Raw genomic sequence first — 21,250 nt, 5'->3', positions numbered from 1 at the left:
AAGGAACAGAAAGGAACCAAAAGTTCCATATGCATTGCTTTTAAAAAAACAGGCATGTAAGAATAAAAAAAATTCTTTCTGAGCTGTAGCCCCCCTCCAAAAAATGTTTCCCACAGATTGGAAAAGTCTGTTCTTGGGACCATGATAACTGAGCTTGTCAGTGCAAGAAAATACAGCCGTCATATACAAAGAACAGCAAAGTGAAACAAAGTACCCTTTACTAACTCTGCCCAGCTTGCCTATTAAGTATTAGATTACACCAAATTTTGCTGCCTTACTACTAGGAAGGAGACTGTGCTGGTTCTATCTAGAGCTCATTCTGCTGAATGACAGATCTCATTCACACACCTAATCGGCTTGCCTCACAGTATCTTGAGTAAAAGTTGCCTGAATGCTTTTTCATAAGATATAGCATAGTGATGCGGAAACTGGCATGTCTTATGACTTACAATTGTATACTTAAAAGAGCAAAGTATGGTAATTTGAGCTGGCTGCATTTCATGATGGTGTTGGGCACAAGAAGTCTTTCATCCCGCTTGCCTTACCCCATTCTGTAAAAGGCAGATGAGTTACTACGGTTATTATCTTGAAAGGAATCATGCTTTCACTAGCTGATCTTGATGCCTCATAAAGTGTCTTTGTGATTCCAGCAATACTGTTTGCAAATGACCATATTCACAAAATACAAATTAATGCCTGAATAATTGTGCTTAATGTCACTGGTGTTTTGGGATACAGAATTTCAGCTGTCAGATGTGTTTATTAGGACAGTTGAATATAATGGGACTGTTTTTCTGCTAGTATAAGTCAGTGCAAACTTGCTGATTTCAGAACAGCTACTGCATCTAGCCAAATAAGTTCTTACAGAGCTAAATGTGGAACTAACTTTTTGAATAACAGGAAAAAATGGAATGAGTAATAGCACCCTATAAAATAACCAAATGGTTTTGTATTTAGGATATCTAAATACCCTTGAGTTTTCAAAACATGCTAAATATAGCTTTTATATGTCCTCTTCTCTGTAAGGAAGGAGTAGAGATAGCAACTTAATTGCTTAATGTCTGGATTTACTTTCAGTGTACTGCCAATCCTGCGTTTAAGTGATATTTATTTCATACATTATGGGAGGATACCTGTGCAGAAAATACTTGCAGCTAACTGTTGGAATAGATTCTGTCTTGTAAGAGTCAGGTTATTTTAATAGTAGTCTAACTTTTCCCAGTGTTATCTTACAGCTTACACCAGGTATAGATGCATTCAAAGGAAGCTGGATCTAATTCTCCACTGTAGTGTGTCTTGTGGAGCTATCTACAAGATGTTCAAACTGATGTAAATACTGCTGTGATCCAACAATATTTTTACAATCCCCTTTTCACCAACTGAAAAGGTGAAGTGAAGCTTGAGAAAATTGAAAATAGTGCCTTATAGGTATAGCTTTTATTGATATAGTGGGTGGTTTTAGTTGGTATATACTGGTTTAGTATTGATGTAGTAATCTGAAAATAGGTGTCCACAAGTCAAGAGGAAGAAGTGCTATTTCTAATAAATCCTTAAGTCTATAAATCATGAGCAGCTAGGCAAAGGGCTAGCTAGAGGAAACAGCAATTATGAGAGGAAGGTCAGGAGACTGTAAATATGAGACAACAGTACAACATCTGTTCCTTCATATTAATGAAAAAGGAAAAGCAGGAGACTGAACTTCTGGCCAGTCCTTCAGAACAAAATCACTGTGTCTATGCAGGACAAAAACATTGAACTATACCACTATAATATATTTCAAAAGAACATTATTTTCTACATATTACTGAGGGTCTTAGTTTACATATAGGTATCAGTGATTTATTTCAGTAGCAGGCTACACCTACCTTCTTCACTTGTTTCTGACTGATTAGAAACACTGAAACGGCAAAATCTGTTTGGCCAGTTAGAGTGTTACATGTTAATATTTAGAGCTACATTTTGTTTCATTAGTTGTCTTGTACTCATGAATTCTAGAATGACTCATGGTAAATTAACAGAGATGATGTTCTTGGGGTGGATATCAGCAGATATGGGTTCAGTTCCAGTCTCTGACAAGAATTTACCAGTGCCTTTGGGCAATCCATGTTGTATCTTGTAAAAAGACAGTATTTATTGTTTCCATGCTTTGCTGTGTTCTTTCTTTAAAATTGGGCCTGGGGGTCTTTTGTAGTGCTTATTTATAAAGGGCCTAGCATAATGGGATTCAAATATCAGTTGGGGCTTATAAGTAACACAAATATTCACCATAGTGCATTGGATTTATAATGTTTAAATTGTTATTTTTTTTAAAGCTACTATGTTCCTTGAACAATGGAAGCGTTTGCAGATGAGATTGAGTTACTTCTGGGATCTAACTGGACTGGAGGAAGAAGAAGTAAGTTTCCTCTCCCTATGCTAATTTACTGGATAAATTATTTTATATCTGAAGATATGCCTTGATATTTAGTTTTCTCATGAGTGCTCTCCAGCCCAATGCAGTTCATAGCTATGTTTTTCTAAATGACTGTAACTGATACAGTTTTGAGTATCAATGTATCATGACAGAAATCATCACTTATATCTTACTGGTCAGCATTTAATAATCCTTTTCAACATTAATTATAAGATAACAGTAGATCATTTTTTTGCTGAGAATGCCCTTATGCCATTGTACAGAGTGCAGTAACAGAATGATACAGAATAAATACCTTGTCATATAGATGTTACTTCATTATGTATAACAAAAGTCTCTGTGACGATGACCGTAACATGTCAGGGTAACATAAATAATATTTGCATGCAGCTCTGTGCTGCATCTATGATGCCTTAGGTACATCCTGAGCTCTAAGGCACTCACCCACAGAGCTGTTGCAAAGAACATATGGGGTTAGTTTCTTGAAAACAATTTTTAAGTGTTTTGCAATCACCCATGCAGCTCCTAGCTGTACCCAAGTTGACGGAAAAGTGAGACATACTTGTTTATTAGTATTTACAATGTCCCTAAGTTTGTTTTCAGTTGTGTTCTTAGGCATTGTTTCACATATCATGGCCTATGGTCTGTTTAAATTACTGAGACTCTCACCGGGTGATTATTTTCTAACTCTGGTTAAAAAGAGTGCAGCTAGATTACTAGCTGTAAATATCATACTAAGAACAGGTAGACTTTGGACCTTCCATTACATATCTGTTAGCAATAGATGCTGATGTGGTTCTAGTACAGGGTTGTATTCAGTAATTAATTCAGAACTGCAGCAACTAGATTCTCTTTTATTGTTAATGGTGAGCTGAATACCTGTATGGAGCAATTCAGTGTGCCTTGCTCTCTTCGTTGACATAATAAAATGTGTTCAGGTTCCTGGAAGGTGAGTTTTAGGCCTACCTTGGTTTGATGGGAGGATTTAAATCCGTTTCTTCATGTTCCAGCACAGTTCTTTAAACAACAGACCACACACAAGCCTCCAGCCCTGCTACTCAAGCTCTGCTCAAAGACGATGTAGAGTGCAAATAACGTAGAAGAAAAGTAAGCTGACATCATGAACTTCATGATGTAACATCGTGATAACATTGTTCCACTTTTGTCTATTCCTCAGATAAGAATCATTGGATAAAATGCAAAAATAACCCTGAGAACAGACAGCAGACTCCAGTATTCCTCTTCTTCCATCACTATCCCAAAATGCAGCCTTTAGCAATGTCTTTAGTGTAAGGGAGACCTCCCAAGTATTCCTTCACTGATGACTGGACTACAACCTCCCCTATTTTGCCTCTGGTTTCTCAGCTTTTTCACTACTCTCTATCCAGTTATGACGTGGGTGATGCTCACAGTATAACCCAGTACTCAGAGTTTGTAAGTTGTGATGCAGACCAAGTGCATCAGCGCATCAGAAATTACTGGTTGACCTATGTGGAATGTCATAGTGCTCCCTGGGACAACAGCAGTTTTGTACTAATTTCAGTACAAACTGAGAGGCTGGAGAGCAAACTCTTGGCTCTGCAGCATACTTCACGAACCCACCAGATTTTACTGAATTTCAGGTTCATAACTTGCAGTACAAAATCCTAAGGTTTCGCTTAGTATTTGCAAAATGCTGTGAAAGAATCTAGGTTTGTGAGGTCCTGTGATGAAGAGCTCTGAAGTGGTAAAAGTTTGTGGACAGGAACTGTGGGATCAGCAAGAATCCTTTGTTTATGACAAGTGAAGAAGTGCCAGACACATCGCAGCACAAGTTGAAGAATTAGGAACGTAGAATCATAAAAATAAGGCTGGAATGGACCTTGAGGGGCCATCCCTTGTGCATGGTAGGATCAAGTCTACTTAAATCATTATGAAAAGATGTTTGTCTAATTTGTTCTTAAATAAATCCAGCAGTGGAGATTTCACTTCCTCCCTAGGCAATCTATTCTACTGCTTATTTATCTGTACTGCTAATAAGCTTTTCCTAGTGTCTAACTGAAATCTCCTTGCTAAATGTTCGGTTTTTTTCTTGTTCTTTCTTTCAAAGATAAAGAGGTTGCCTCTGTCCTCTTTTCAGCAAAATTCAACGTAATATCATATCTCTCTGTCACCATTTTTTTTATTTTTTTTTAAGATGAACTAGTCTCTACTCTTTCAGTCTTTGTTGTTAAATCATTTTCTAGATGTCTGTTTATTCTTGTTCCCTTCTGGACATTTTCTAGTTCATCCAGCTGTTTCTTGAAGAATCATGCTCAAAATGGACATGTCTCTTGACCTGACATCTTAAGCAAAAAGCCATGCGCTGTATCATCTTCTGTCAGCTCTTGGTACTTCAGCAAAAATTCAAAAGTTAGATCAGGTTTTGTTCACCTTTTATCCATTAGATTCATAAAGATGAAGATAAATTTGTCTGTAAGACAGATCTTGGTACCATGTTTCAGTGGTGGTGAAGTCTTTACAAGTGTTGGAAAATGAAAAATTGCATCTGATCCGGTTAGGACAGAAGGAACTAGAAGTGGAATGCACAGGATCACTTAACACAGCAAGAAGGAAAGGAACAAGGATAAAGTTTAGAAGGTTTAACAGTTTTAAGACTAGATGGGGTTAAGTTGTTTATTATTATCAATTTCTTTAGAAAGCGAAGTTACAGAACCAAAACAGGGAGGAAAACAACCATAAAAATTGAAGAGCTGAGAAGTACATTGTGAATATTACATTGAAATAAATGCTTTCAGTGTAATTTTTGTGGACTCTTGACTATAAAATTTTCAGTAAAATTACTTTCTTTAAACACACTGGGCCAAATCTTTTGCTTCAAAAGAGTCACACGAGAGATTAATTTAGTCCATTTATTTGTAAATATCTTGGCAACGGCAGTCTGAGAAAGCAGACTCCCTAAGGCTTGCATGCATATTTGCAGCTGGCAGCCGTACAGGCTTAGAGGATTTGTGTTTGTACATCTGAAATCCACAAAAATAATAGGTAGCATTGGGTACTAACTGTAACATAGATAATTGTGTTGAAAAGCAATTGAGCAACTGATAACTAAAGGGGAGGGGGAAAGAAAAGAAACAAACCCAGACCAGAACCATGAAAAACTTGGAAATACCATGAATATGCACTCAACGTGTCATGCCACAGATATGTGCTAGTGTAACCCAATCAAACAGGTTGTGCATTTGTTTGTTTTTCAGGTTGTATGATAAGGGATATAGTGATCAATAAAGCAGGGGTAGAAGTGGCAGAATCCACACCCTCTTCTAATTGTGAAGGAACTGGTAAAGAAATACCAAGGGACTGTAATTAATGATGTGGGGAGTAGAAACTATTGGCTTCCCATTAATCTTCAGAAATTGTATTTCTAGGACCCAGGATGTTCCTGCTTTAGGCTTTCTGGGTGGAAGAGGTTTTACCTCATTTTACCAACAATCCTATGTAAACTGTAATAGAAATGCAATTATAAAAGAAGAAATCTTAGAATTTGGAGCAGAACTCAAAAGAATAAATGGACAGAGAGTCCACACTAACTGAAATGCCAACAAGTGGAGGTCTTCTTATTGTTCAAATAGTCATGCTATTATACTGTTTCAGTACAACAGGGAGGAACTTAGATGTCTGTCTTCATTAGAGACATGTTTGGTAAGTTACAAATTTAAGTTAAAATCCTGTGCTGTGTAAAATGTTTGCAAACTTTTTTTGCAAACTCTAATTCCCAAAGTCTTGTTCCCCCTTTTGCTATTTGATGACTTAAAAAAAAAATATTATTGAACCCTTAAGGGAAGACTTGAAGATACCCTGGGGATTATCACTGAATTAAGAAAAAGTGATAAAGAAGGTAGATTGGGCAAGACAGAATTAAATAGCAAGCAGACTTGGTGACATTAAATATGTTTACAGATACATCCCATTCTTTCCTAACTCAATCATGGTTTAAATCAATCTATCTTCTCTACTACATTTTCAAAATTTGTTGTGATCTGATTAATTTGATGTTTTCACTTTGTCTTCCCCCGTGCAAATTATAGAAGCAGACTCCTTTTCCTGAAGTTCTAATAGTGTCTACTAAAACAGGCAGTATAAGATGTTTTTGTTTGTCATAAAAAAAATTGATGAGTGAAAAGCAGACTCTAATAAAATGACTGTGTATTCACAGCTTAGTCCTCTTGGGAAAAAATGGTCAGTAATGGTAAAAGGGGAATGTGTAGCTACAATATTTTGTGTTGTCTCAAATCTCTCATCCTCACTACATCCTCAGGTTTCTTGTGCCAATGAGATGCATTATCTCACATTTTTCCCATACCTACTCTGATTTTCCTGTTGGGCCCAAGTTTCCAAATATTTTTGATCTCTCTGTGGGTTTTTTTTTTACTACCTTTCCTTGGGTTTCATCACTCCTTCCAGTGAATCTTCTGTCACCCTCATTAAAATCCTGTTAACACTAATTATTTAACGATCCTAGGATAGCCCTGATCTTCTGAACAAGTCCTTTCAACATTAGATTTAAGTGCTATGTTTAGGGGGATGGGGGTTTTATTAGGACTGTTGGAGAAAGAATGTTGAAAAATGGATGTTATCCCTCAGGCCTTAGGGGAAACTATTTAGTACCAGCTGTTGCTCTGTTAAAAAATTACACATGAAGGCACACTTTAAACATGTTTTAATTTGTAAACTATAAAAACCAAAGCAGGTGATAAATCCTTTGCTTGCCAGAGGTTGGTAAAGATAAATGATTACATTTTTTTCATTCCAAGACTGTTGATCCAGAGATGTGCCACAATATGTTGGGGCTCTAGTTAATTTTCCTCTTCCATTTGTCTTCTACCAGACATATCAACACACTTTCATTTCCTTTCTTTTATTCCTTTTCCATTATAATGACCTCCTATGTCTTTTCCAGGACTGAATTGTCTACAAGCCTCTAAGCTGTTTGATTCCTTATAGGTAGTCTTGATTCCTCAGGATGTTGTGATGGGCCACGCAAAGGCTGGGTCACGGGGGTGGCAGGAGTTCTTTCCTCCTGCAGTCCCCTGAGTTCGGAGAGGAGACTCACATCTTCACGTTCTCTGGTGTAAGCACAGAGGTGGGGAGTTGCTTGGAGAGCTACGGACAAGGAGCTGGAATGGGCTCTTCCAGCCTGCGCAGTACAGGTCTTTACTCCGGTTGTTGCTGCCCAGGGCATGGTCATGGCATGGACGATGGAAAATAGGAGCTACTGGTAGAGGAAAGGAGCAACAGGGAGGAAAATCCTGCTTTCCAATAGTTCTCTGCCTTGACCTACCACATCCTGTATCTTTATCCAGCACTGCCCCTCTAGGAACTGGGACCATCTCTAGGGCTTTCCTTCTTCCTCTCCTCCTTCCCAGTGACCCAGGAGATCCAGGTGGGTGAGCAAGGTTTGCCAGCAATGTGCTTCTTGCAGAACAGGCAAGATATGGAGTGAGTGTAGGGGATCTTGTAGTGCAAGGGAGTGTATGTTCTGAGGGAGACGGGTATGAGGAGGTGGAGAGGGACCTTCTCCTCTCCCAGAGTCTCACAAACCCTGTCGACATTTTTCAGGTTCCTCAAAGTCATATTACTCCTCTCTCAGCTCTCTCATACAAAGGTCTCTCAGACACTATTGTTTTTTCTCAGCCCCATTTTTCCTCCCCTCTCCTCCTCTGTTGCACCTAACAAAATCAGTTTTCCTGTGCACTGAAGATGTCTTGGGCTGACTCAGTATTAGGTAAAGCAGATATGCTGACAGCCTCCAAGATTAACCTGCTGGTGGTGTTAATAAGGAGATCAGACTCTGGTCCTAGTTCACGCAGTTGTTCCAGGCACCTCGGCACCACATCGTTATGTATTCTCTTGTGTGGGGAAAGAACTTGCTTTTTAATGAGATTTTTCTTTTAAATTTAAAATGTATTTTGCATTTACTCGTGTGTATGAATGGAGGCTGCCATTTTTTTAAACCCCAACTGCATTTGTAAATAATGTGGAAATGTGATAAGAAACTCTTATTTTAATGAACTATAATAAAGGCACCTAAATGTCATTTATTCTTCTGCAAAGTATTTTGTTTGTCATTGTTACTTATTCTGTGATTTTTCCCATGAAGTGTCATTGATACAGCAAGTATAATCAAGATTAAATTAAGATGAGAATTACCTCTTCTGTCAATCTGCATGAAGTACTAAATGAAGTGGAAGTTATATCTAAAAGTACTTCTGAACTTGGGAAAGGCTTTTAAAATTTAAGAACATGACTTCATTATATTGTTTAATGACAGCCAAAATTGCCAATTGTTTAAAATTAATACAGAGTTTCAGAACTCTCATTTCAGCAGAATTGTTTCCTATTCTTTATTTTTGCTTTATGCTTCTTTCTTTGTTTGATTTTCTTCATTTTCACGTGCATATGGACACTTATGAGTAGTTCAATGTTGCTGCAAACTCATGCCTATAAAAACTCTCCCACATGATACTTACATCAAATATGTGATTATGTGGTGTGAGACAACGTTTTATTGATACAAGTTGCTAATGGCCTTGCTTTATTCATTACTTTCCAAGAGCACATAAGTGTGTGGTTTTCTTCTAGATTCACCCACACTTCTCTGGGTCAGAGCTATAGAAATAGTTCTAACCCTTGGAAAACATAAGCACTTTTTTGATTCTGGATCTTGAATTCAAATCAGTAAAACACCACTGACTCTTAAGATATCATTTTCCAGCTTCCATCCTACTCTGCTACTTCTACTGCAAGATTACATTTCTTCTAGGCAGTGTAGAAAGTTTTTGCCATTTTTATGTGTAGGTTTGTGTGAAAAGCTTCTGATCTGTGGCTTGCCCAGTAATAGTTCATTACACAATAATGAAATTCTCACCATCTCTGAATGTATACCTATCACAGCATTTTCAAATATGAGTGCATTAAGGCAGACATCTTGAGCTGAGATTTTTAAAGGAGTCTGGAAGTTAGACATCCAGATACCATTGGCTTTTCCACAGAAGGTGGGTGACCAGCCTCCTTAGACCTAACAGAACAAATGCATCCAAAATGCAAATTCAGGCACCTAAACTATGTGGCACAGTTTCTAAATGAAAATCAAAACTCTTCTCTCACTTTAATGGGGGATGTGATTCTCTCTTTTCTGAAATTCATGGTTTTTTGCTGACGTGATTATCTGTGGATTTATTTACCTCAGTTTATAAAATTAAGACACCAGTTTTTTCCTTACCCCTTTCCTTTCCTTTCCTTTCCTTTCCTTTCCTTTCCTTTCCTTTCCTTTCCTTTCCTTTCCTTTCCTTTCCTTTCCTTTCCTTTCCTTTTTCTTTTTCTTTTTCTTTTTCTTTTTTATTATATTGGCCATGTTATTCTCCGAAGTCTTTGTTTGGAAGATCTAGACTCACAGGGTGAAGCTGCATGAAATACCTCAACAGTTTACTGATACCACTAGGTAGAGATTCCCTCCTTACTTGCATGCTACTAATTATAGCGTCTCATCCATCACCTGAACCTACTGATAAAACCTGTGGAGAAATAATTCCAGAAATAAAGTGGACAGTGTTTGTGGTGGAGGGGACCAATTAGTTGGTTAAGTTTTCACATAGCATAATCAGGGCATTGGGCAGGGGAAGAGAAGAATGTGTGGGTTAGGAAGACCCTTTTAGCAATGGTGAGCCATTAAATCAGCTCATCTGTAGCGTGCAACTTCATTTATAGATTGCAGCTGCATAGCAGCTTAAGCCAATCTAACTGCATACTACTGTGGTGCTACCATCCCAGCCATGCGATCTTGTTCTTCCTCTTACGCGCATGCTGGCAATCATACAGCTGAGTGGTGAACAGTTTGGACAGCTGATACAGCTGAATGGCAGCCAGGGGTATGAGGGGTAGGGGGTTTTATCCTGGTCATACCACGCAGCTGCATGTGCACTGGTATCAGTGTGAGGACAGGAATGGAAACGTGTGGCTAGTGCAAGGTGGAATTGAGTCTGAGAGTATGGGAGCCCAGGCTTAGATTGGATTATGCTGCTGTGAAACTCAAGCCTCAAGCATAAAAGCTTTTGACTACAAATTCAGCATTCGTGTTTGCTTCAAAGAAGTTGTTTTCATTAACATTCCTGGCTGTAAATCCAGTCATTGGGACATTTGTGGGAAACAATTAAAAGAGGCAATGGTATGGCTGAAACAAATTAATAAAGACTGAACAAATATTTATGGTGAAAGAGGTTTTTAGTTCAGATTAGTTAAAGTATCTGTATTTCTCAACGTTAGTGAGGAGCCAATGCTCTAACTTGGAACATGGTTCAACTTGAAAACTTCAGAAAGGTTTGGAAAGACAGGGGTTGGTCAAAATGTACACCTTCTGGAACCAGATAATTCTGGATATTATAAAGCTTTTGTTAGCTTGCCTCTGATATATGTGCTTTAAGATGTTTTAGGAAGTGTACCTTGGAATGTTATGTAGAATCCCATAGCTTTTACCTAGTAAGCCAGGTTGCCTGTAAGCCACAGGTTCCAGGTGCACAGAGGCTGAAAGGAAGAAAACTGCAAGGAAATGAAAATTCCAGAAATATTAAAAATAGCCAGTGCTGAGAAAATACAATTTCATAAACAAAAATCCGATCTGATATTACCTGGAAGAGAGTTTCCTGGGCTATTTATGAGGCATCCTTATTAAAATGGGAGAGACTGATAGAGAATTTTGAGATCTGGCATGCTAGAAACATTCTTACCTTACATTCATTTATCTATCTCAGGTAAGGGAAAGGCAGGGAAATTAATGACATTTGCAGTAGTTCTATCCATGGAATTGATAGAAGTACTCTTAAGTTTGTTTTAGCATTCAACTCTGACAGCTACTTGCCCATTCAATCATAGATCTAAAATCTGTGACTTCTGACCAGCTGTAATAGGATGAATCTACAAAATGCCCCTTTTTGTGCATCAGAGATCTTCTTTTAAACTTCTAAGCTTCTTGGGGTCATTGTACATCATGTGCAATATGTAACCTTGGACCAATGACTAGTTCAAGGTGCAGTGTCTCATAATTTTCATCTTGCTTAGAAGAAAAGCACCCTATCTTGGAGGAAACTGTTGACTTCTAACCTTGCTAATTTGTAGGATATTTTTTCTTGAGGCCATAACGTTATGATTTGCAAACCAGCTATTTTAGATCAAATTAAAGGATTTTGCACTGTTTATTGTATTTTTTTTTGAGAGCTACAAATCTGTAATCCATCCAAAGTACACTCATTCTTAAATATTGACAGAGAAGAATTTCCATAAACACGCTCCCCTAAAGAGTACCTTCACAGCCAAGTGTTCCCACTGTTACACATTATCAGACACACAAAAAAAAGAGAACAGTGCCCAAGGAGGGGGGGGGGAATCCATTCTTTAAGAACATTTATTTGGAGAAAGGGTTATAGTGGCTAAAGTGTCCTAGTCCATGACTGCAACTACTTGATACTACCATAGGACAACTAAAACTAATAAACATTACAGTGATATGCGCAGACATTTTAAATTTTCTACAGGGCAGGTAGTATTTTATCAAAGTTAGAGCAGTAAGTCAAGCTGGAAGTTGTTCCACTGACGAGCTGGGTGATGCCCCATTTCAATGGGCTAGCATCCAACTTTACAGCTGGGTTTCTTTATGTTTGTCAGCTCATTTGTTTTAGCAATGACTTATCATGCAGTAGAATAAATATTCTCAAGTAAAATTTTCAATACCATAGTTCAAGGGACATCTGGCTTCACACAATTCCACTTACCAATGTAGGAGTACTTAGATGGGTTGGTTTTGAATTGAATAATGAACAAGAATAAATGATGTTATACTCTGCTACAGTTACCCACAAAATGTGATATCTTGCCATTGCAATGGCAGCATTTGGTTGTTTGGTCCTAGTTTGAGGGCACTTAAAAATCTGAGGCCATATTTCAAAATTTAGTTTTGCAGGTAATCCTCTGAAGCACTACTGCTGTTCTTGCTCAATGGGAGCAAATAAAAGCATTATATCGATCAATCAGGCAAATATATTTCCATAATATACCTTATAAGTTCTTTTTTTTAACTACTTAGTTTTATGTTGCTTTAGAATACCTTAGATAGCTGAATTCCTATGTACTTGTACAGTGGCTTTTGTCTTTTAACATCCCTAAACTTGTAATGTTAGATGACTTAAACAAGCTTTAGTTTTAATTTTACATAAATCAGATTTATTATGCAAGTGATCTGGACTAAAAAGATTGTGAACATCTACCAGTGATGCCTCCATGTGTGCTGAAATATGAAAGTACTTTTCCTTGGATGAAAATCCATTACTAGGACAGCCTAAAGAGATCATTGGTGTGAATGACAATGTCTTCCTTAGACTTCCCCCCCTCCCTGTCATCATCATAAGAAATAGAGGGGTTTAGTCATTGATTTGTAATAATTAACCCTCTTGCAACAGAGAACAGCTGGGCTCTCTGTTCCGTTCATTCCAAGTTTCCATCTTGATTTGGGGCAGCAGCTGGGTCATTCCAGTTCTCATCTGTGGAAACCTTCCTTCCTACTGGTGTGCAATGCTTTGCTGCTCTGCTTGTGTTCAGCATATTAGGGTAAAGCTGTTCAATAAGTTCACAGTATTTCTTTGACTTTCCTTAAAGTGTAAAAATGAAGCAGTAGGTTGGCTTATTTTTTGCTGATAACTCCTTTGGTCTGTTAATCTGGGATAGTTTCAAAAGTTCTATTTTTAATTAGCAATACAGATGTGTGTCATGCATGCTTTGCAAAATTCCATTATCACTTTCTTCCTAAATCAAAGAGAAATTAAGGAGAGATTGGTTCACATTGTATATTCTTATCAGAATGGATCATTACCTACACAGCCTTAATTTGCAATGTATAGTGGATACACATGTTGTATGTTTGAGGCAAATCCTGGAGACCATTCTCAGGGAAAATTCCCACTGACGTCAATATGAGTTTTGTTTGAGTAAAAATTTCATGATTTGGCTCTTTGTTTTCAGGATGGGAATTATCGTTTTCTACTCTGAGCACTCATTTGGCCTCAAAGTACCTTGGCTCACATGGTTTTCAATAAGTGTCTGGCAGCTGTACTGGCAAACTTCCAGCATCGTGGGATTCATATTTATCCCTACATGGACATTTGGCCTTCTTCAAGTCATCACAACTATTTCTAGCTTATTGTCCTAAGTGTAGAACTCTTCCCATTTTCAGACAAAGAATTGATTCTGAATCGCACTCTTTTTACAGCAGAGTGGAGTTGTTCTTTCACATCCATGTATATATGATCAGGATCAAGTATCTCTAAGTCTGCACTGTAAAGAAATGTTTCATGCAATATACTCAAAAAGAATATATAGATACATGCGCTCCAGGAGGTGCTGTGGTCTGTCCAGTCAAGCGTAAGATGACTTGGTAGATTCAGTGAAGACAGATCAACTGATTTTCCAGTCCAGATGTAGGTGTATTGAAATGCAGTTAAAAGGACACTGAAATGTCTCACTAGGAAAACTAAACATAACTTGACCAAATTTGAACAGAACATGCACTCAAAGCAAAAATATCAATAGCAAAAAATAAGTTACAGTACTATGTTTTGCTTGGCATTTTATTTTCTCACCCTGTTTCCTTTCAAGCCAATTTTCAAAAGTTGCTCTAACCTCTGGCAGCTGCCCCTGGTGTCCCTGAATGCTTTGCTTAGCAGAAAATAAGAAAAAAAGGAAGAAAGCCAATTCAGCTCTACAGGTGCTCCCATAGTGTGATTAGATCTCCTCAGTTTCTTACAGCTTCATTTATCTCATTTCCTTACTTTCATCAAGCTCCCTCCTCTCATGTACCCATCCATGCCTGATGCCTTTGTCTTTTTCTTCATTTAAGTCTAAAGATCTTTCTTCCATCAGACCTCTGAACCATACCTAAGGAGGCGCAATACAAATTAATGCAAATGAACAAGCTAGTGAAAACTTACAAAACGTCAAGATACATGCATTGACCACAGCATCTTTAAACACTTATTGTTGCATCTTTGTCTTTCCTTTTGCCATCCTGCTCACCACCATTTTTGCTGCTAATCTACTTCAGTAATGTCAGAGATTACCCATGCCTCATTATTTCTTGGAGTTCCACATACACTTGTAGCACTAAGTAGTAACAACAGTGACCCTTGTGACAAGAAGTGCTGTAGTGATTCCTGAACTTTATTCCCTGTGGAATTGATTTTTATGTGAGGCATAAGTAATGTAAAAGAGCTCTGTGATGCAAAGAGTGTCACACTTGCACCCTTAGAACATGTTTTATTAATTTGAATAGTACATGAAATTACAAGTGTAAAACAAGCTGCCATGCTAGCAGTTCCATTATATTTGTTTGGTATAACACCATAGTGCTAGAGTGTCAGAAGCATAGCTGTACTTGAGCTTTAGAGGTAAAAAAAAGCTCCCTTAAGCCTCCCATGTTAGTACCAGACTCCTTGGGAGTAGTAGAATGGATGTACCATTTGTGGGACTGCCTTTAGGGGAGACATACACATGACTTGTTCACAGAGTTCAAAAAGGTAAGGAAATACTCATTTAAGGCAGTTATTTAAATGACAATGTGTTCACATTACCTGTTCAATGTGTCAGGAAAAATCTCATGATCAGGATAAACAATACATTGGAAGTCTCACTGTGTCTACATACTGGTGTGAAACAGAGAATGCTTGAGATGGTGTCTGATGTAGTGAAAATGTTACGGATAACAGAAAATGAACAGCACATGTATCCCCCAAAGAAGACTGTTGAAGTTCCATGTAACCCCCCTACTATTGTCCATTAATTTAAAAAAAAAAAAAAAAAAAAAAGTTTTTTATTCTCTTCGTGGCTATCAGATTCATTAAAAAGTGTTAGTAAGTTGATTTTGTGGCTGGGCTGAGAAGCATATGTTCTAATTATAGTAAGGAAGGATGGTATGACCAATGTCATAGGAATAGGCTTTTTGTGGGAGGCATCAAATCCAAATTCCAGGCTCTGAATGAATTCAGAACTTGGCGGGAATGAGGAAATACATGGTGTTTGTCTTTTTTATGAGCTGCTTTCTTTAAAATCCTGATAAGTTTGTGCTACCATGCTTAATTTAAGCTCTAATTTGGAACAGAAAAATATAATTTGCAGGCAAACCTTGAAAGGTTATTGACAGGGGAAACCGGGCCAGATCCGACAGCTCAAGAGAGGCAAGGCAGCCACAGCACCATGCCCCCAGGTCCAACCTGTAGTGATGCTAAGCATGTCTTCCCAGTAGGCATACATACACAGAGCACACATATATGCCACATATGTATATATAGACATGGCCAGCCACACAGACAGACATGCGTGCAGCAGGCACACAAACACAGACAGCACAGTGGACTCATCCTGCTCCTCTCCCTGGCTGAGCAGGATGGAGGCCTGCTAGTGAGAATATATATATATATATATGCACATATGTACAATGCAGATCCCCCCAGCAGCTGGGCTCGCTCAGTCTGCCCAGTAGGTGCCCCTGGGCCCCAGTCTGCCCATTTGCCAGCACACAGAGGTACAAGCCCGCAACGCTACAGCCCGTCTCCAGTGGCTCACTCGCATGTACATTCTGCTCCCCCAGAGCTGGCTGGAACTCCCCTGGTTCCCCAGCAGCCAACCCACCCTCATCTCGACCTTGAAGACACACGCACGCTCCAGTGGGCTGCACTCCTAGAGGCCCCCAGACCCTGTGATCTCTCCTGAAGTTGGCTGGGACTCCCCTGGACCCTCTGACAGCCAATTCCACCATAGTCTCACCCTCAAGAGACTCACACCTCCCAGGCACTTCACCTACTTGCCAGCTACTCCAGCTTCATCTCCACTAGCACTTCTATACTGAGTTTCATACCTGCAGTTGCTGGTGGTCAGACCTCCATACAGACCAGCAAACTATTTACGTGGGATTGGCCCTTTTTATCCCCTTATCCCTCTATTTTCCCACAGCTGTTCCTCCCTAAATGACCTGGATCCCTCCCTTCCCCACCTTTGGTTCCTCCCCTAAACATCCCATAATAAGTCCTGTACAATCTCTAAATGCTCTTCCACTGCATCCCACAATGTATCCCATACCTCTAGGCAGTGATCCCCCTAGTCCAAAAGGTCCCGTGGTGTTGAATCATCTTGATGGCTTGGTTTGTGAATAAGTGACCAGAACTTTTTTTTCTTTTCTCTTAATCATAATCACACATTTGGTTTGTTTGGGGTTTTTTTTCCTTTTTCAGGAGCATCCCAGACCAGAGTATGAAACCAAACTGCTGCAGAAAAAGCTGAAAAATGAAAACATCAGAACCGAAAATTCAAATGAAGTAAGATGCAACTCACTCTTTTCACTTATATTGGATTTGTGTTTCGTTATATTGTGATTATCTTTCTGTCTGTCTCTGATGGATAGTTTACAAAAGGCACTTTTGGTACTCTTAATCAGTTTTGTAAATTGCTTGCTGGGGTCTGGTGTTATGCAGCCCTACAGTGCCATTGAAAGGCTTTGAGGTAATCACTTTGCTACCTCTGCAAAGTAAAGCAATTAGCAATTTGCATAGGAATATGGTTGACAGGTGGTTCAGAACCTATTCTGTAGAGTGATGAGTGATTAGTAAAATAATCACTACAGGGTTTTTTACAGCAATGACCTAGAATTTCAGTACTTTGTGGACAATAAAGAAAACAGCTTTTATTGTAGTGATTTTGTTTGCATAGGTAACATGGGCATCTTTAGTCATGTCGTAGTTATGCAGTTGTGAAGTTTTGAGAGCATTTCCAATGTAAATGGAAAAATAAAAATTGGTATACCATTTTTAGATTGAAGTGTGCTTAGGCTTTCTATGGCTGTTTCAAACCTAAGAACTAGCACTTTTTTGCCCAATCTCCTCTTAATAATTTCTGTAAAATACTGATTGAGGTCTATTTCCTAAGCACTCATAAGTCCCTGTAGACTTTGTCCATTAGGCTTGGTTAACCATTGCTTATTCCCTGCATGCCACACGGGCCAGCAAAGCCAAAGCATTCCAAAACCAAGGAAACAGTTTAATTTGTTTAAACATTGAGAACCAGTGTCTGAAGTGGAGAATACTCCAGTTTTCAGATTTGGTCCAACAAATATAGCCTTGCAGCTAATGATAGAACTTAACTATCCCTTTCTTCTGCTGATAACCGTCAAGAGTGGGAAGTGTTTGTAGTGAATCTTTCATCTCAGTGAGAAAGTCTTTCACCTGTTGGGCCCAACCAAACTCCAGAGAAGACGATAGAAAAAAATCTCAATTACTTTAATGGGCTTTGGTTCTTGCCCAATATAAGCAGGGACTCTCACATAGCAGTATGGGGGAGGTCTTCCCTTACACATTAAACAGTTCTCTAGGCCTTCCAAGCAAGGGATCAAAGACTGTAAAAGACAGATAAAGCAGCTGCTGCCGTTCAGCTTTTTCTGACTAAAGTAAGTGAAATCTGGAAACAAGTCAGTGACTGATGTTATAGAATGTTAGACTTTTGTAGTCATGAAGTAGTGTTAGATAGTTATCTTGCTTAAATGAGACACAGAAATCACAATATTATAAATTAGAAGTTAATTTAAGGTAAAAGAAAGCAATGAAAAATGCTAAGAGCGTAGGTGGAAAATGAGGAGCAATGTAAAGATTCAGCACTATAAAAACTCCTTTCAGACATCAGGAAGAGAAAGGTTTTTCTGGAATATTTTCTTTCCAATTACTTTTTGTGCCAATGTGGATGGAAAAATAGCACTCAGAAAGAAAATACTGGCTTCAAGTTTTTGGGGCATCTGTATGCAGACTTTCTCCAATATCCTTATTGGAGACAAAAATCCTATTTTGGAAATTGATGTAGGGATTTTGAACTGCAAAACTCCCGATTTTTAGTAATATTTGATTCTGAAGCAATTTTGAAAAAAAGAAATTTGGTTTATTGCGTCATTTAATGTATTTTCTGGACAAGTGTCCCAGAGTCATCTCAATCTCTTTTCTAAACTTCATTAAAAATTAAAGTGCTTTGACATTTGCCATCAGTTACTCATAGGGAGCAAACAGTTATTAATATGGCAGAACATTTCATTTTGGTTAAGGTAAATTTCTCATAAATGCATTCATCCTGCAACTAACTGACTACCACCTCTCCCCAAATTACTGATATATATTCCAAACTTCTGAGCAGTTTTCCATCAGTCAACATTTTGCTTACCAATTCTGTTGAAATCACTTTTTTTTATTTCCCTCAAATTCATTCCAGCCAACAGCACGTTAGTCCAGGTTTGGAAGATGTGTTGCCCAGTGGTTTGTACCTCAATGTCTTATGATATTGTAAGGGCAAGAAATGTTTGTGTGAGACCTGCTGAAGAGGAAAAAGGCCAATTCTTTAATTGAACTGTTAAGTTTAATGTAACTGTGGAAATGTACCATTACATTTTGCTTTGGAAGATCCTGAAAAGTTAGATATTAAAAGTGATGTGTATTTATGACTGCAATAGTTCTTCTGCCTAATTTTTAGAGGTTTTAATCTTCTCTTTTTCCTCCTTCAGATGTCTGTATGTTATACTCATTGCAAGACCATTAGCTCAGGAGCTTTTGCATGGCAGGTTAATATTAAGGCACAGGTTTCTGTGAGGTCTCTGGCTCAGTACTTTTGTCTTGTTGGGTGGAAGCCAGGGTACAGGGCTTTGTCATATTAATAGTGCAGATCTAGGGGCTGGACAGGCATCAAAGTAGAGGTCTCTCTGTAGTTAAAAATTCAGTCCTCCTAATTTCTTGGTTTTGTATGAATATACAGATGCCTGTGAGGTCTCAAACTCATTATATCTTGGTTGACAGTCTAATGTCATGGCATAAGTCTCTGTGAAGTTCTTGCCTGAATATTTTTAGCTAACTAGTGTAATTTAAAGGCATATCTTTTGGGTGTAGCTGGTCAACAACTGTAGTGTGCTGTTTGATATCAAAGGACAGGCTCTGGCACCACTGCCTAAAATGTCTCATTACTTATCTAATATGAAGTCAGAAGTCTCCATTTCAGCAGCTGTGGCTTGTTGGGATAGAAACGATGCCAAAGCTGCCGCTATTGTGAGAATACTGATTTAGAGCTTACTTAAAGGCATATATTTCTATAAAATTACTGGCTTGTTTCCAGTATGTTAATTCCTCTGTTCCGGTGAGGATGTGACTAGTTTTATGGCAAGAAACTGAGCTTTTATGTGGAAAACTCTGTGTACAGTGCAATTTTTTTCTTGCCTTACTCCAACAAGGAGTCCCTGTGAAGCTAATTGGGTTATTTTTGCAATGAAGGGATAGGGGTTTGGTTATGGGCTGGTTTTGTGATTGCAGAAGAAAATCGACACCACTTACATAGTCTCTTAAATGATAACTTGGGAATACCTGTTAAGAGGAAACCTACTTCAACATACAGTTTTCCCTGTCTGCTGTTGAAATCATTAACTTTAATGAGTGTGGAAGATGCCCAGCACCTGTCAGGGCCAGTAAACATATGAGTCACTCTACCCAGGCAACAAATTCCAAATCAGCTTGATGAGACTGGCAATAGAAAGTATTACAGATCTAATGTATTACTTACCCAGTGGGGTTTGTGTTATAGAATATAGCTTTCATACAAATACTACTTAGGGTTTTTGTGCTGCCGTAATAAGCAAAGAGCAAAATTTCAGCCTACACCACCCTGTGTGGTTCAGGCTGCTTTAATAAATATTTTATTGGTTATTTTGAGAGTGGGAAAGAAACTGTGAGGGCTCAGAGCACTTCACAAAAGATTGGTGTGAAGTTACTCTTACAATAACGCCCTAAGGTTCTACTATTTCAGAAGAGAATTCGTTTAAAGCTAAAGGAGTTGAAACATTTACATGAAATGCCTCAGGTTAGGTAGCAAATGCATAGAGACAGTCCTTATGAATGATAACATTGATTTTAAAAAATGACAAGTTCTAAGGGACTGATTCTGGAAACCTGCAATGATTTGGCTTATAACCAGTAGCACTATTTGATTCTTTGTGGTCACATAAATAAAGGCTTGCAATGTAGAGCTTCTTCATTCATGTATATTAAAAAGCTTCTTTGTCCTTGCAGCAGAGATGAAGGCTTACATGCGCATGCATGAATACATGTGTCTGATAATAGATTCATGCAAATGTGGCAGATGGAATTTTTGTAATAATGCGATTCATATTATTTTTTGTTGTTCTTGTTTAATATACTATAACATTGAAGATGTGGATAAAAATATTTAATGAATAGGGTAAAGTTACTGTATCTGCAGAATGTTAACTAAAAAAGGTGTTGGATCTTTGTAATCTTCTGACAAGTTGTTGTTCTCTCTGTGCAATAGTAATGTTCTCAATGGAAATACACACAGGTCAGGAAATGAAAATTGGTCTTGTGCCTGAAAACATGCAGATGGGGCTAGATCCAACTCTCACTGGAGCTGATGGAAAGAAAGCCTTCCAGTCATTTCTGGGAGAGATGGATCAGGCCCTGACTCCTTTTTATTAAATGTCCAGCTGATCTGGCAAACATGATGCAACATCATATATATTCTTATCTTTCCTATTTGGCAGGAAACTGAATAACTCATTCTACATATTTCTCAAGGAAAGTTTTTCTTTATAGAAAAAAAGGGCTTGTCTCTTGGCTTACGTCCTTACTTGGAGCAAACCCTGGGAATAATAGAATCTGGCACTATAACTTGCCTTTAATTCATTTTAAATGTGAAAGTGGCAGAATAAGTTATTTAAATTGTTAATTCAGT

At 38.3% G+C, this 21,250-nt stretch overlaps 1 protein-coding gene across 1 annotated transcript in view; it reads left to right on the top strand.

Moving 5' to 3' along the window:
- The window catches only part of ANO2 (anoctamin 2), a 195,529-nt gene that overhangs the window by 80,922 nt on the left and 93,357 nt on the right, over nucleotides 1–21,250 (top strand). The window contains exons 13-14 of the mRNA XM_075051673.1: nucleotides 2,313–2,395; nucleotides 16,720–16,803. Of these exons, the coding sequence (XP_074907774.1) occupies nucleotides 2,313–2,395; nucleotides 16,720–16,803 (167 nt within the window). The remainder of the gene's footprint in view (nucleotides 1–2,312; nucleotides 2,396–16,719; nucleotides 16,804–21,250) is intronic.

The sequence above is a fragment of the Buteo buteo genome, chromosome 19 (genome assembly GCF_964188355.1).
Source record: "Buteo buteo chromosome 19, bButBut1.hap1.1, whole genome shotgun sequence".
Lineage (NCBI taxonomy): Eukaryota > Metazoa > Chordata > Aves > Accipitriformes > Accipitridae > Buteo > Buteo buteo.
This window is presented reverse-complemented; position numbering and strand designations above follow the sequence as displayed.